Here is a 16,311-nt window from a genome sequence, read left to right as displayed (position 1 = left end):
CGGATACTTCAATCAAAAAATTAGCTTTGATCCTTGGATACTTTAGTTATAATGCTGGGCTTTGATAAATTGTAAGACTTTTTTTTCTTTGATTAAAACAGAGTATTTATTTTAGCTTCCCCTTTTTCTCAGCCTGAAAAGAGAAGAGCCATGTTTGCTCCTGGAAAAAGGCCAAGCCTGGAAAATTTAAGTCTGACAGAGAAAGTTTTGGACATTTATGAATAAGTCCGGTGTCTGCCATGGCAAAAAAAAGGCAAAAGTCAAAAATTGAAATAAACAATAAAAGGTAAGAGATAAAGCATATATTATTTCAGCAGGTATTAAACTAACGTGAGAAATGGGATAAATATTTGCCAATAACTGCTTGCACTTAGGCTTTCCAAGGAACCAGAAGGATCCTTATCCCTCAACATGCAGAGAGAACCATTTATGAATCTCTCTTCTTCATTCTACTCCCTGACAGACAGCCATCTGCATAAATCCATGACACCTACTGTGAGTGGGGTGGTAAACACAATGTATGGAAGGAACTCACTGGAGTATTTCCTAAAAAAATATTTTCCTGGACTGTTTTGTCTCCTGTGAAAGACAGTTGCATATTCCTAATGCATCTTGAAGTACTTAAGCAGTTGCTCCCTCTCTGGAGATTTCCAGGAAGAATTATCTGCCCAGGAATGTTGTGGATGTCCCATCCCTGCACACACCCAAGGCCAGTCCTGACAGAGCAAAGGGCTTTTGAGATACAGAGGCCCTGGAGTTGAGCTGATATGCCTGGGGAAAGAGGGCATATTTGGGGAAACTTGGGTGCAGGGCACCCACCATGGCACAGGCACACAGCCACCTTAGAGCCCAAACACTGTCATCTACACGAGTAGGACATGTAGTGGGGCTTTGTTTCTCATCTGTGTGTTTACACATCCCATCTGATCTGTGCCTGATCTAAGTGCCTAAATATCATGGAAAATCTGGGCTTTAAGGTTTTAAATCCCATGGGGAGGTCATAATTTTCCCTGCACCCTGAGTCAGCAATCTGACTGCGAAAAGAGCCTGATCCACCTGGAAGCTCCCATCTGGACCAGAGCTTTTGTTATTGCTGACTTGCCTCTCACTCAGCCGTGGATGGAGCCAGCCTCATGCAAACCTCACAGGAAGAGCAGGGAGCTGTGCTACACACTGTGGGATCTCAGGCCCTGCCAGACTCTGGCTGCCTGCTGACATCACTGGTGGAAGGGCTTTGCTAAGCTCAGCACTGCTGTAGGGGCATGGGTGAGCTGTTCTCTCTCCCTCTGCCTTTCTCTCTCCTGACAGAGGGAAATCCTGAGAAGCGAGAATTATTTCTTTAGCTAACCGAGTCAGATCTGATTATGAAATCTGCAATTTTCCGTGAGATTGAAGCAAGCGCCTTACTGCCCGCTTCGGCAGGCATTTATATCTCCCATCAGCGTGATTTCCACGCAGTTTAAAGAGAGAATGGCTGAAATGTGCTTCTCCTTTCTAATTTATGCAAATTCCCTTGGGTTTTTTCCTGCCGTCTGAAGAGATTTCTGACTGTTGTGTATGCAGGATTCACGGCCTGGGGAGGGGGAAGGGAAGGACAGGGCTAAAAGAGAAATTGCAGGCTGGTATAAGCAGGTTGGCATCAGGATAAGGATGACCTCTCAGAGCACTGAAGAACCCAAAATATTAGGAATTTTTTAGCTAAGACAGGTTTTTTCCCTCTGGAAAAACCCTCCAGTCAAGGGGATGGCATGTGCCTTTCTGTCCTCTAATGTAAGGGGTAAAATTAACTACAACTTTTGGATTGCTCCCAGTTAAAGGGCAGAGAAGCAAGAGGGGAGCGTGCTGGCTGGCCACCACCAGCCCCACTGTCAGCCCCACATCTCCTGAGTCACTGATGGGGCCTTGGTGAGGTCACAGATGTACCTGTGGGGTCAGTGGACCAAATCCAGGGCCAGTGGGATGCTGTGCCACGAGGACATGCAGCAGAGAAATGAGCTGCTGGTCAGATGGGCTTGAACCTCTGTTCAGCAATCAGCAGAAGGAAAAGCAACCAGGTTCAGCGAGAAGCAGAGCACCCAGGAAGTCCCAATTATTGGAATTTTATTTCATTATTGTTTTCTAACACATTGTCTTCACATTTCATCTTGATGGATGGGGAGTGTTGAATGCAACTTCAAGAGGAGCTGACGCTCTGACAAGATCTCGTGTGGGTTCATCCAGAGAAGGAAGAGTGAGTAAAAATAGGCAAGATACAGCTGACAGCTAAAATAGCCCTCTAGGAAGCAACAAATACAAAAGTAATAGCAGCTCCCCAGAATAACTAGGCACGTCATAATTTTGCATTTATCTCTATTTTTTTTAATGTTATTAGCAAGATTTTCACTAGTAAAAATTGAATCTGAGCTTTGTATTCAAGAAAGGAAATGTCTCCATCATCTCCTCTGATGTCACCCCAGAGAGAAGATTAGAAGATTAACTATGTCAGGTGACACCAATCCAGCAGCAGGGAAAATAATTTTGCACATTCAAAAAGAAAATGGGGAAGAAATTCCAGCTATCTCCAAGAAATGTGAACCTTAGCAGTGATAATTGATGGCTCGCAGAAAAAATGCAAATCTGCAAATATACAGTAAATAAAATAAGATCAAAGATTCAGAAGAGGATTGATCTCAAAGAGGAAATTAATTGATAGTCTGAATCTTGGAGGCATTTTCCTCCCATCTAATTTATAAAAGGTTGCATTCTCTGGGGAGAGTTATGAAAGGCCACTGCAATATGTGAAGAAACAAAAAAACTGCATTTGAAATACAAAACTGTCTTCTGAGCTGCCACAGCTCTTGCTGACAATGTCTTCTGACACACTGAGCCAAAATGAGCCTGCTATGGAGCTCAAGTGAGATGCATTAGCACAAGGATGGAGAAAAGGTGAGCATGACAGCATGAGCCCAGCTTTTGGCATCTACTGACAAACATGAGTGGCTTTTTGCTGGCCAGCTCTGCAGGAGTGACCCAGCACAGGGGACATGGGCCAAAGCTCTTTTCCCATCAATACATGGTAGATTTTCATGCTGTAATTACAGTTATTGGCAGTTCTCTTAGCAGAGGTTTCAGGTGTTACCGAATTGTCTCCCAGTGAACATAAAAAGCCAAGAGGAATTATATGATTCAGTCTGATCTTGCTGCTTTTAAGGGCATTATTGCTGTTCATTTTACTGGGTTTGAATCTTGCACAGATAAGTGAAGTTGCATTTGCTCTGCACAGATCTGGTAGGAAAAAGTGTCAAGCCCTGAATGTAAATATTACAGTATCATGTGCTGGGTTTGAGGAGAAGGTGAGAGTCTTGCAAACCTGATTTGGCAGCTGCAGAAATAGCACTCAGGCAACCAGATGGTCTCTGCAAGGAGGGAAGTCTTTTAAAGATTCACAGATTAATGAGCTCTGCCAGGATTTTAGTGGTTCCTACCAAAATTCCTATAAATCTGTCTAACTGGGCAGGGAGGAGGTGGAGACGAGAGGAATCAATAACTTCCCTAGACAGATTGTATATCCAAGGTTAGCTGACAAAGGCTTCAGAGCTGGAAAATCTCGAGAGCAATTAGAGGCAGTGTCATCCTTTAGGAAGGCAAAAGCCACAGTGTTTGTCATGTACTATCAGTGCTCTGGGGACTAATTGCAGCTCCTGTGATCAAGGATATCAGTTTGGTGATAAAGGAAGGTGAGGTGTCAGCCACAGTGAATTATTGGCTCATCCTAAGAGCTCTGAAATTTGTTTTGAGGGAGTGTAAGCACCCTCTGTTCACTGCAGGTCAGAGAGGAATCACACCTTCACCTGCCTTTACAAGAAGCAGCCTCAGAGAGCACATAACCAAACACAATCAGACAAATTATATCTCATTTCCATTCTCATCTCCAAGACTTTCTCCCTGCTCTGTGCTATGTCAAGAATAGAAAGATGTTTTCACCAAGCTGAAAATAAGATGTTAAAATTGTCACTGACCAAGGTTAGCCACAACAGGTAACCAAGAGATCAGGTTTTCATCCCAAATCTGGAACAGGAGCAAACTATGCTTTTGGGAATGACCAGCAACAGAGACAGAGCACCAGAGAGATCTGATCTGACAATGGTCCAGCTGATCATCTGTCCAGCTGATTTTCTCTATCAAAGCAACTGCTGTCCCCAGAACATTGAGTGAAGGTCTGCCGTGCTTGGAGACTGAACTGATTAAGAAATTGGAATCAGAGGTGAGCAGCAGGGAAAAATATTCATTAGGGTGTCTATGAAGTTTGTAAGATGGTGCCCTTTACAACCCACTTTCATTTGCTTTTCTGCAAACATTTGTCACTAGTGTTTGACGGCGGGAATGATCTGGGAGGAGTTTCCATCCTTGGTCACTTGGAGCCGCCTCCCTCTTATAATAAACACAGCCACAATTAACGGAAGTGGTGACCTTGTTGGCAATTTCTGAAAAGAGGACAAGACTCCTTGGGAATAGTGAATTAAGCAGATTATTACCACTTAAGTAACCTCTTTAAGTCACGTTGTGGGTGGCATGTTGATGGGGTAAAAGGAGAGCTTCCTTGTGACTGTTTAAATAGAACATAAGTATTTTTTTCAAACAGTTTTAATTGAAAATAGGAGTAGATTTGGGTTTGGGTTTCTGACATTGATGTTTTTCACTACAGGCAACTCCAGCTGTCTCGTGGAGAAATTCAAGACTGCCTTGGTGTGGCCAGACTCTTAGGTTTGGGAGTGGGAAGCCTGGGCTAAGGTGCAGGGCAGGGGCTGCCTTGGAGCTGAGCTCAGGTTCCTGACAGGAATCAGAATCCCCCCTGCCAGCAGGGAGATGGGGAAATCCTGGAAGGGAGTTAAGTGCTTTCCCTGGGGTCATCCTGTGAGTCTGTGGCATGTGGTAGGGGAGCCTGGTCCCCATTCCACAGGAGGCAAAGGAAAAGGAGTCACTAAATCAGTCAGTTTGGAGTGCTGCCTGAAAACATGGAAATATAATTTGCTTATTGCTATATAAAAATAAAAGAGAAAATAATCTGTCTGCATTCAGTGCTCATGAAAGGTGTAACAACCTTTATTCTTCCTTCTTATTATAAATATGAATACGTGGAAAAATATTTTTGTGGGACAGGCTGATCTGGCACTGATCCCTTGGGGTTTTGGACAGGTACAGCTGCTGCAGGGCTGCTGGAAATAAGGCTTTGAGTGTGTGACATCCTCTCACTTAACCAAAACCACTGCCTCAGTGTACTAAAGTGCTGCAGCTGGTCCAGGAGTGTCCTTTGGACACTTGCCAGCCTGGCTGCATCTGCTGCATCACCACAGAGCTGTGGCAGCTTTGTGATTTGCTTGGTGCCCACCTGGCTGCTCTCTGGTAAGCTGCAATCACTTCAGTGACTGAAATATCTTACAACCATTCTTGAGATATGCAGCAGCCCAGCAGCAAGTGCTTCTTCCAGTAAATGAGCAAACGTCCCAGCCTGCTCTGGGAGCTGGGGGCATTCAGGAAGTCCAGATCAAACATTTTATGCTTTAAAATTAGAGGGACAAGCTTCCTTGCAATTTCTTAATTTGATGCATGGACCTGTATTTTACTTCTTCCTCTCCAATTCTGATCCAGTGAGAATGTGGAGATGGAATTTTCCCCTCTGCCTTTCTTGCACACAGGCACTGTACCCTCACTGGAGCAGTGAGGCCAATCCCAGCACTCCCACATGCAGTTAAACAAACCTAAGGACTCTCATCTGGGGGCAGAGCCAGGGTTGTTTCTGCCTCTCGACATTCCCCAGGGCTGTCCCTTGCATTTCTCAGTGATGCCTTGTCTATACTGTGCCTTTACTCTCCCTCAGCACAAACCCAAGCCAAAATTTTTCTTTATCCCAGATACATTCCTCATCAATTGCTTTATTAATCCAGAGAAATGGCAGGAATTAGAAGTAGCAGGTGAATGCTTGCCTCTGAAAATGTGGTTTACAGCTCATCAAGGGGCTGGCACATAAAATCATCATTATATGTGCAGAGCAGATCCAGATGTGCTGAAGGGCCATCCCCAGGCCATCACTGCCACAGCTAATGTGCACTAATCAGGGATCCTGGCCTTCTTGATGTACAGTATCAGTGTATAGTTAGTTACCTTTCATTGCAATATTATACTTAAAAGTTACTAAACCTTATTAATAACTAGATGTTAAACTTGTGTGTAATAGACCAGAGAACCACAAAGGCTGCAGAGCTGAGAATTAAACCACCATTGATATTCTTTTCCCTTCAATTTAGAAAGCAGCAGAAGCCTAAGAGAAATTTGTCTTGCAGCAGAGCCCACATCTAAGGAAATTCCACGTATGGTCAAATGTCAAGTTGTTTCTCTTGCAAAGGGCAATGTGGCAATTGTATTTCCATTTGCAGAGAAGTTTTTTCCTTTGAGCTGAGTTTTTCAGTGGGGGAAGGGAAGGGAGAGAAAGCAAAGTGAGCTTTTCCTTTCAGCACACATGCATTCAAAAATCTGGCTGCTCATCTTGAAAGGTCATGGCTCTCTTCCCTGCTCCTCCCTGTGGCACACCAGGCCAGCCACACCTTTGCCAGATAAAAGTTAAGCCCTTGGAAAGGCACATAGTGCTTGGTACTGAAATAACCAAGACTCCCATCCACCTATTTAGAGGCAGAGTTTGTCCCAGTGCTGTCTTGCCATTTAAATATTCTTTTTCATTGCTGTTTCCTCAAGAAACAAGATTTGCACAGTGCCTTTGGTAATAAATCCTCACCCCAGGATTCCTCCTAGTTCCAAGTAAAAATGAGGTTCATAGTGCATTAAAGCTCCTACAGCTTCCAGAAAACATCTGTGACTCTTTAAAGGGGAGAAATTGGAGTAGTTAAGGGCCACACTTGTCCATACTGTGACGAGGCAGGTGGCAGTGTGACCCACAGTCACTGTGTGTGGCCAAGGTGGCCTTGCAGCACACACAGAGCCCCAGAGCTGCCCTGCATGTGCCCCCTCCATCCCTGCCAGCAGCACAGACAGGGTTACACGGACAAAAGAGGAAGGTGGGGATCCAAAATGGGAGGTTGGAGTGTCAGTCAGTACTGCAGTGGGGCTGGGGGTGCTAGAGAGCCTGGGGTATAAAAAAAGAGTCATTGCAGCTGAAAAAACCAGTGAGAAGCAAGCCAGTGCTCACTAGCACTGCAGGGGTTTGGGGTGTGTTCCTAGCAGCCAGCCTGCCCAGGGCCCGCTGCCCACGGATGCCCTGACCCACGGGGCAGTGCTTCACCTCACGCTCTGAAGGGCTCAGCCCTCTCAGGAGGAAGCTGAAAACACATCCCTTTGTTTCTCAAAGCCACCTTTATCATCTTCAGCTTCCTCCCTGACCTTCCTGCCTCCACTGTCCCCCTCCTGCACTGCTCAGAGGAGGGAGGCATAGCTTCCCCAGCTGTGAATCCTCCTCCCTGGCCATTTCACTGCTCTGCCAGGTCATCACCAATCTCAGAGGAGAGCCCCGAGCTCTCCCTGCTCTCCTTTCCATTTTCCCTGCTGGCTGCTATTTATTGCTCTGCAGTATTCAGGGGAGGAATGCAGCCTGTCCCAGGGAAAGGGCTGCTGCTGCCAGGACTCAGCAGGCTAAGTTTAGTTCCTGGCTCTGCTACGGTTCGCCTCTCTAACACTAATCAAAGATTAGATTTCTCTCTGCCTCAGTTTCCCTCTGTAGACAGCAAAGTTCCCTCTTGTCCCTGCCTCATGTGGGAGTTTCTACAATTATACAACTTGTTCACACTGCTCCTGTGGAGTTCCTGCCCTGGCTGAGATCTCGGGGTACTTCTATAGTCAGTACAGTCATAGAATGTTTTCATCAAAGGTCTTTTTACACTTGTGATATGAAACACAAAAATACTAACTAGAGCCTAATTATAGTTCTTCACAATATGGTGTTTTTTTTTTTTTATTTTGTACGCAGTTCCATTTAATTAGGCATAATTCTCTAACAAATAAAATTACTTTGGGACTACTTTCATAATTCTGAATATTGATGCGAGAGCTGATGTGGCCACAAACAGTGCCAGTATTAGAGCAATTCCTGTAGGTTTCCCAGGAAGAAGTCAGTCTTTGGAGGTGTCACCAGAACTACTCTTTCACTGTAGGAATGAAATTACAAGAGTCTATGAGCAACAAGAAAAGAAAACCCTCTGTGTATGAGCTGAAGGCTCGGCTTGATGCCGTCTCTTTAAAAAATTGCTCAAACAATACATTAAAAGGCAAACCTCTTCTATCACATACATATTTCATCTGCACCTTGGAACTGTAATTAATGGCACAGGAGGCTTCATTTGACAAGCTGTCCTCAGGGCAGACTTTTTACTTCTATCTACATCAACAGTGCTCTCTGCTACTGTTTCCCTTGGCAAAACTCAGCGTCACCCCGCTCCATGGCAGGGAGGAGAGCAGATGTGAGGCTAATCCACGTTTCTCTCTCCATTGATGAATACTTCCCTCAGATACAATAGGGCTAAACAGAATAATTTTTCAAAGATGGAAGAAGACATGTGGGGAGACACACAGCAGGAGGTGAAGAGAAAACTCCTGTTTGTAAAGCCTGCCTGCTGTGTGAAATGATCAATGCTAATTCAAACCGAATGCGATCGAAATGAAACACCAAGGACCAAATTAGTCCCTGGTGCAGCACCAGTAACCCAAAGGCAGATGATTTGATTTCAGTGAACTTATGCCAGGAGTGATCTTGACCCCCAGCGTTACGTGGCATCCAACAGTACAGCCAAGAAACCTGAAATACATCACAGGCATCCAAACAGGGGTGTTCTGGCTGTGGTTGCTGCTCCAGCATGTGTAGAGTTTTCAGTTCTTGAGCACTGTCATCCCTGACTATTCTGTCAGGGGTATTTCTGGAACTATTTCTGGTCCTCATTTACCCCATGCTTTTCATAGCAATGATGGTCTTTGTCTTTATGAAAAGGTTGCAGAGGTTCTCCAAAAATACGAGGGACTAATTAGAAGTTAGGTTTATGTACTTAGCAGACATTGGACGAGCTGCATTCTTTCTAACCAATTCAGTTGGGGAAAGAAAAGGGAACACAAAGTGGTAACCTTTCTGGAAGATCTGCCTGATGTAACACATGCTCATACGATGTGTACTGAATCCATCACAAAGCAAGTCAGCCTGCAGCAGGATGGAGATGCACTGACATTAGCTCCAGGAAGAACTGAGGTGGTCTGAACCATAGGATCCCAAGGGCTCTCAAACACTGCTTTATGGATCTTAGGTTTTGAGCAGGCAAGAATTCAGGTCTCACTTTTCCCATCATTTTTGCAGCCTGTAAAGGCTGAGGCTGCTGAGCCTGGTTTCTCTGTCAGAGGGGCCATGCAGTGCTGCAGAGTTACCCAGCAGCTCTCTGCAGGGACACGTGCCATCATGGCAGGGACCATTTCCAGGCTCAGCCCAGCCTGTGTGCACAGACTCTTCTCTGCCTGTCCAGGGCCTGGGCAGCCACCCAGCAGCTGGGCAAGGAAGAGCTGAGCTCAGTGGGAGATTTGCCACCAGCTCTCAGGGTACTGGGCCAATACCCAATAGTGGGTAATACAGCCTGGTTAGAGACCAGGTACATTCCCCTGAGGATTTTTAATACCCAAAAGTAGAATTTCATGTTTGCTGTTCTGGCTCTAGGGTTTGTCCTGCTGATCATCTGCATTTGCATTGTATTGAGCTATTTCATCTGGAATCTGGCAGTAACTAACACTGCTATCTCTTCTTACCAGTGATTCAGATACATACATTGCCAGGTTGGATGGGGCCCTGAACAATCTGGCCCAGTGAAAAATGTCCTTGCCCATGGCAGAGGGGTTGGAACTAGATGATTTTTAAGCTCCCTTCCAACTCTAATCATTCTATGATTCTATAAAATCTCAGACTTGGGATGGCTCTGCAAGCTCAAACTATTGGATATGATTTTATGGAACCATAGCAAAAACTTGGCTTTTTTTTCTGGCTCTCATTCTAGATTGCATCTGAGTTTAATTTGTTTTTTGGATCTTCCACAGAAGGATTTAATTATTTTGGGTCATTCATCCACATCTTGTTATCCACTACCTACATGTCTCTTATTATATAATTTAATACAGCAAAGTACTGCTTCAAGCTCATATCTATAGAAATAGTTATTCTGAGTAGCATCATTGATCTTGTTGGTACTAAATGTTGCAATATATAAAACACACAAGAATGAGGGAAACTATCAAACTTTGAAATTCTGAGACTCATATAGATACCTGATGTTTCCAAAATGACTCTGAAAGCACAGGCACTAATACAACTCCATGGTGAGGTGACACAGGTTATTAAGTCAGTGACAGAGGCATAGAGACAGAAACACCAATATTGGACATGGTGGGCTTAGAGGACAGAGCAATAAGTCAACAGAAACACATAATTACAAGATAGAAAAGGCCACCTGGATCTGGTCCCCAAAAGCTAAAGGAAATAACAGAGGTGTCATTCTGTTAATCAGTCAACCACCTTGTGCTGGGGAGAAATGTAAATGTAGGGAAATAATGAACTGAAGGCAGTGACAAGCTATAAGAACTTCTGTAAGAGTGCAAAGCCTCACACTTTTACAGCTTAGTGGATGCTGGTCTCACAGCTGGAGAGTCAAGGAGGTCCCTTGCATGGTGCACAGAGGGAGAGGCCCCTAGGACTGGGGTACAGCCTTGAGAGAGCCCTGTCACTGCCATTGCCCTCTCAGGCTTGACACCACTGAGTGATTTGGGCACAGTGTCTCTTCTGAGGGGCCCAGAGGTGCTCACACCATGAAGCAAGCTGCACACTGCAGGCCTGGAGGGAGCTGGAAAGGACACCCGGCCTATCCAGGTCCTATTGCCTCCACTGGCCCTTAGAGGGTGAGGTGTCCTTTTGCAGCCATGCATGGGGATTTGAGAATCTCTGTGAGTGCAGTGTCACCTGTAAAGTCATCAGTGCCTTGTGAGGATGATGGGGGAGACCTCCTGGAGCATGTTCACCATTCAGCCCAACAATGCTGCAGCACAGGCTGCTGAAATGGCAGGACAACAGCTGGATCTGCTCTTCTGGTGGGTGCCAAAAACGGTGGCTGTGGATCTGGTGACAGGGCTCAGCTCTCTCCACGTGGGCAGAGGGCTTCTCTCGCCACTCATCCTCTCCTTGCTGCACTCACCCCTCCCATGTCACCACCACATGCTCCTGCACAGTTCCTCTATCACCTGCTGGAAAAGAACAGCAACGCCGGTGTGATTAAAGATAACGAGCTGCTGATTAGCACTGGAAAACACAACTGAAAACATTTCATTTCTATTGCCTTTCTTGTTGAGTTAATTAGGATAAAACACAAAACCTCTCAGCTGCATTACTAAGCCTGCTTGGCACGAAACACTTGGACTGAACAGGTTTGCAATTAATAGTTGTGTTGGCTTGCACCTTCCATTAGCACAACAAAAGAGATTAATAGCACCTTTCAGATGATTCCCGGTGATGCAGCTACTCTTGGGCTATTACCCACTTGCTGTGGGCTTGCTTGAGCTGCAGGGAAGGTGCAGCACTGTCCTTTTCCCATAAGCACAAGACTTGCTGAAGAAGCCATGCTAAACAGAAATGTCCCTGGACCACCTGCTCCACAGTACCTAAATTCACCTTTAATTCAATGTTTTAATGTCTGCCAGCTGCTTGAAGAGGCATCGTTCAGGAGGTCAGTGAAAACTCTGGCTGTAACATTAGGGAGAGTATTTTTCATCGCAGACTGATGGTTTGGAAAGTTTAGGGCTGTGTTTTACTCTGAACTGCAATCAGTAAGGCCATGAAAGCAGGAATAAATCTTCATATTTGTTAGGTTACCTTGCATTTGCTCTGGGTCTACAAATGGCTTGTAAACCCTGTGGACATGTCTGACTGCCCTCTCCTGGAACATGGTGGAGTTGCTATTGCATTCTTCCAACCAGCTGAATGTTAGACCTATAGAAATTATTTTATTTTATTTTTGCTAGTTTAGAGTTATATCATGCATAGGAAATGTGTGCAACACAAACATATGTATATAGCATATAAATATAAACGATATGCTATATGTGAAACATACACTAGTATACATATGTATGAACCAAAGGCATAAATACATGAATTTTCTGCAATTCTAAGAGCATGATTATAACTGATCTACTTCTTCATGCAACAGTTCATAATTATACCTGCTCTTTTTACAGCTACCAATATTATCATCTTACTAGATTTACTGAAAAGCATTTGAGTAACTGGTGCAGGTATACCCATCTCTAAGCTACATTCCCTCTCTTATGTAGAGATTACATTAAATCACAGAGATGACTGAGTATAAATCAAGGATACACATAGATTTATTGTGATTTTTGAGATTTCCACCTACTTTTTAGCAGCTTTAGAAAAAAATTATACATAGAATTTGACTCTCTGTAAAGAATTAAATAATTAATACATGGGGGTTTAACAAAAAACAAATTTAATGTTTTTATAAATGTTAATTGTTTGGAGAAGATTGCATTAATTTCTGTCTAAATTCACGTATAAGGAGTTCCTTATAACCAGGTGATAAGAGATCACCAAGAGCAGCAAAGGTTCATATTGTTGCTACCAAGCTTCATTGTTCTGTACAGATATGAGCTTTACTTCTGGGCAACTCTGAATCCTAAAATCATAGTATGGCCTGGGTTCAAAGGGACCTTAAAAATCATCTGGTTCCACCCTTCCAACAAAGAACAGGGACACCTTCCAGTAGGCCAAGTTGCTCAAAGCTCCATCCAAACACCTGGGGAGCAGAAAAGTTGGGTTTCATCACCTCACATCAAAATATCTGGCCTAGTTTTGTCTACTGTATTAAAATGCTTAATTTGTCTCCAGTGTGGGAAAGAGGATGTGTAATTGATCATTTCAGAGGCTCATTAGGTTTGCCCCATATTCAGTATTACATTGGCTGAGTTCTTTAAGCACCTGGAAGTGTCTTGCAACATCTTCTCCAAACAGATTGGCACCTCTCAGTAGCACTGGGTGATGCAATAAAACCAATCAAATTCATTATCCCTCCTTTATGTTGGTATGACTCCATAAATTTTAACAGCCTCCCTTGACACCTGGAGGTATAAAGGAATACCAGACACCTGCTTTGCTACTTTTGGAAGCTGACTTCAATACAGTAAAGCATGTATGGGTTTATTTAATTTATTTTTTTTTTAACTTTTCAAATTGTTTTATTTACAATAACTCATTTTAAGGCATTTTACTAAAGAAAGAACCTAATGCAGATATATTTAGTTTAACAGAAGAGACCATCATATTTTAAAATTAATGCTAGGAAACAATTCATTGAGAATTATAGGCTGCATCATAGGTTTATGTTTTTAGAAGTTGGCATTGATGCTACAGGGACTGCCACAGGGACAAATTGACTACAGGAAGCAGGAATGAGCTGGAATCATTCTTTCCTACTGACAGAGGCAGGGATGCTGAAACCCATGGGGTGGGAGAGCAGATGTAGCCTTTTCCCTGCTACCACCTACAGCACAGCTGTGCTGGGAAAGCTCCTGGGTGTTCACTGATGGTATGAACATTGGTGAGCTGGGAAGGGACAGGACACCATGGTCATGCTCTGACAGCCTAATGGATATGTTACATAGGATTTCTCCATGGTTCAGTCATCCTTACAGGGAAAAAAAAAAAAACCACAACAAAAAAACCAAACAAACACAATAAAACCCCAAAGAAAACAACTCTGCACTATGTGGAACTGTTGTCAGTAAAATATTTTACATAAGGAACACTGTGTAACATAACAGTGTCAACTTGTGGCATCATACCAAGAATGGTTGGTCAAGGTAACATGGGAGAAATTGCCATAATCACCAATGCTATGTCCAGCTTTTCCCTCTGCAGGCCCAGAAAGACTTGAAATCAACATCTCATGCTCTACAAAACAGCTGGATAAACCTGTGCTGAGTGATTAACATGCCTGCACATTCAAATCTCTTGCCTAATCAAACTAATCTCTCGAGCAGATAGTCATCCAAACCCAGCATTCTTCTGTAGCTGTGAGGAGCTACTCTGCACAGAGGGGCTGGGGTGAGACAAACAAGGACCAGTCACCTCCTCTGGGCGGTATCACTGGAATCAGCAGGGGGAAAAAATGGACACCAGGTAAAAATGCACAGCAAAAGCAAAACATGAGAGTGGGCAGATGTAAGATCCATTAGCTAATTAAGGGTGGAGCTGTTGGCCTGCTGGGAAATTATTGTCCACTTTATGTCTTAATATTGGAAAGAAATTAACTAAAAGAGCCAAGGCAGTTTTAGCACTTGAAATGTTTAATTATGCATTTTAAAGTTGTCTTTGAAGCTGCAGAGCAAAGGATGAACAAAATGCTCTCTGAATGTCCTTATTAGTCATTCCCTTCTCTGGTGGCAATAATAATTACATTGTCTTACACCGGAAGGAGTGCTCCTAGAAAATCCCCATACTCCAGGATAACATTTCCAGCAGGGCAGGCTGAGATAATGATGTGGGTAATTAGAGCTCTGGCTTCAGGGCAGGCAGCTACGGTGCTGAGCTGTGAGTGTCCCTCCTGGGCAGAGCATCCTAGCCTCACCTCCTAAGGCACAGGCTAAAGGAGAAAATCCTGCAGCTGAGGGGAAGTCCTGCTCAAATGATTTGAATTCTCCTGCGTGTGTGGACTCCGAAGGAATTTCCTCTCTTATTGTTGTGGCTGCAGACAAAATGGCAGATGAGATTCTTGTCAGATTTGATTTCTGTTAGGTTTTAACCACTACAAACACCATTATTGTCCTTCAGTCTCTGTGCTGCATGATGTACCACAGAAGCTGCTAATTAATATCCTGACCCTATTAAACATTGAAACCCATTCGCTAATGGCAAAAGAGGACCATAAAAAGGCAGTGGCATCTGAGCAGCACTTCTGTGCCATTGATGCTTCATCTGGTATTTACAAAGCCAAACCGTCTGCAAATTGTATCCCTGGAGCACCTGCACCTGTGGCAGCAGCAGCAGCAGCTCTGGTGAGGCGGCAGGCAGGCAATGGCAGAGTGCAGTGGGGCTCTCCCTGGCAGCACCTGACACAGGAATGAATAATGGAGAGACTCATTAATCATTTACAGAATAGCTGTTCCTGTGGATTCATCACTATTTGCGACTCATGTAGAAGTCTTTCTCTTTTGATCCCACTGAGCATTTTGTGCTTGGCAACGTCATGCTGTCCCTAGGACAGAAAAGTTACAGCAGGAGAGGGTTTTGCAGCCCATGGCTCGGCCACTTGAGATCCCTGCCCAAGCTCACAAATCACAGCACTGGTCCAAGTACAGACCGGCCGTGAACCTAAAGGGACGTGCACTCTTCAAATAACAAGAAAATGTGAAAGGCAGGGAGGGAAAAAAATAAATTTAAAATATAAAGTTTAAAACTCTTTTAAACTGTACCTGTTCCCCCTGTCCATCTCTGCTCGGTGCCCTGTAGCTATCCCCAGCTCCCTGCTCGGAGCAGCCGTGCCGGGCACAGGAGGGGAGCGCTGCGGGACACAGCCGGACCGGAGAGGGGCTGTACGGACCGGAGAGGGGCTGTACGGACCGGAGAGGGGCTGTACGGACCGGAGAGGGGCTGTACGGACCGGAGAGGGGCTGTACGGACCGGAGAGGGGCTGTGTCTGACCGGAGAGAGACTGTACGGACCGGAGAGGGGCTGTGTCTGACCGGGAGCGGGGCTGTGTCCGGCCCTGGGGACACAGGGAGGAGCCCCGGGCAGGGCGGTGGGGAAGGAGGGAGCGGCCGGGGAGCCCCGGTTCCCGCAGCACAGCGGGGGCCGCCCGCAGCCTCATCGCGGGTGAACGGCTGGGATCAATGCGGCTGCCGACACCGTGACCCGGAGCGAGAGCCCGGGGCGTGTCACACCTGGAGTGGGGCGTGTCACACCTGGAGTGGGGCGTGTCACACCTGGAATTGGGCGTGTCACACCTGGAGTGGGGCGTGTCACACCCGGAGTGGGGCGTGTCACACCTGGAGTGGGGCGTGTCACACCCGGAGTGGGGCGTGTCACACCTGGAATGGGGCGTGTCACACCTGGATCGGGGTGTGTCACACCTGGAATGGGGCGTGTCACACCCGGAGTGGGGCGTGTCACACCTGGAATGGGGCGTGTCACACCTGGAATTGGGCGTGTCACACCTGGAATGGGGCGTGTCACACCTGGAGTGGGACGTGTCACACCTGGAGTGGGGTGTGTCACACCTGGAGTGGGGTGTGTCA

The 16,311-nt window shown here is 45.3% G+C and overlaps 1 protein-coding gene and 1 long non-coding RNA gene across 3 annotated transcripts; one reads left to right on the top strand and one right to left on the bottom strand.

Annotated features, from left to right (window-relative positions):
- Positions 1–1,930: 1,930 nt before the first annotated feature.
- Positions 1,931–5,048, top strand: LOC147652712 (uncharacterized). The gene is made up of 2 exons (XR_015288554.1): positions 1,931–4,243; positions 4,685–5,048. It is a non-coding gene; the product is annotated as an uncharacterized LOC147652712 (long non-coding RNA).
- Positions 5,049–8,633: 3,585 nt separating this feature from the next.
- Positions 8,634–15,949, bottom strand: LOC147652711 (uncharacterized). Of its 2 annotated transcripts, XM_086895051.1 has the most exons (4): positions 15,490–15,949; positions 15,047–15,126; positions 11,873–11,989; positions 8,634–11,247 (listed from the first exon to the last, which is right to left on the bottom strand). In XM_086895051.1, the coding sequence occupies exons 1-4, from the start codon at positions 15,882–15,884 to the stop codon at positions 11,195–11,197; spliced, it is 645 nt and encodes a 214-aa protein (XP_086751177.1). In that variant the 5' UTR covers positions 15,885–15,949; the 3' UTR covers positions 8,634–11,194. The 2 variants fall into 2 exon arrangements, with proteins under 2 accessions (XP_086751177.1, XP_086751176.1); XM_086895050.1 differs by lacking the exons at positions 8,634–11,247; positions 11,873–11,989 and adding an exon at positions 14,345–14,762.
- Positions 15,950–16,311: the final 362 nt, after the last annotated feature.

The sequence above is a fragment of the Cyanistes caeruleus genome, chromosome 6, assembly GCF_971803275.1.
Source record: "Cyanistes caeruleus chromosome 6, bCyaCae1.hap1.1, whole genome shotgun sequence".
NCBI classification, from domain to species: domain Eukaryota; kingdom Metazoa; phylum Chordata; class Aves; order Passeriformes; family Paridae; genus Cyanistes; species Cyanistes caeruleus.
The sequence above is the reverse complement of the archived record's forward strand: the minus strand, read 5'-3'. Positions and strand labels throughout refer to the sequence as shown.

Bases quoted from the DNA above. Each gene is read 5' to 3' on its own strand.
- LOC147652711 (XM_086895050.1), bottom strand. From the start codon at position 15,884: ATGAGGCTGCGGGCGGCCCCCGCTGTGCTGCGGGAACCGGGGCTCCCC. The intron at 15,127-15,489 runs GTACAGTTTAAA...TTCCTGTGTCAG, and splicing joins GAGATGGACAGGGGGAACAG to GTGCTGCCAGGGAGAGCCCC. The intron at 14,763-15,046 runs GTGCAGGTGCTC...TTTTGTCTGCAG, and splicing joins TGCTGCTGCTGCTGCCACAG to CCACAACAATAAGAGAGGAA.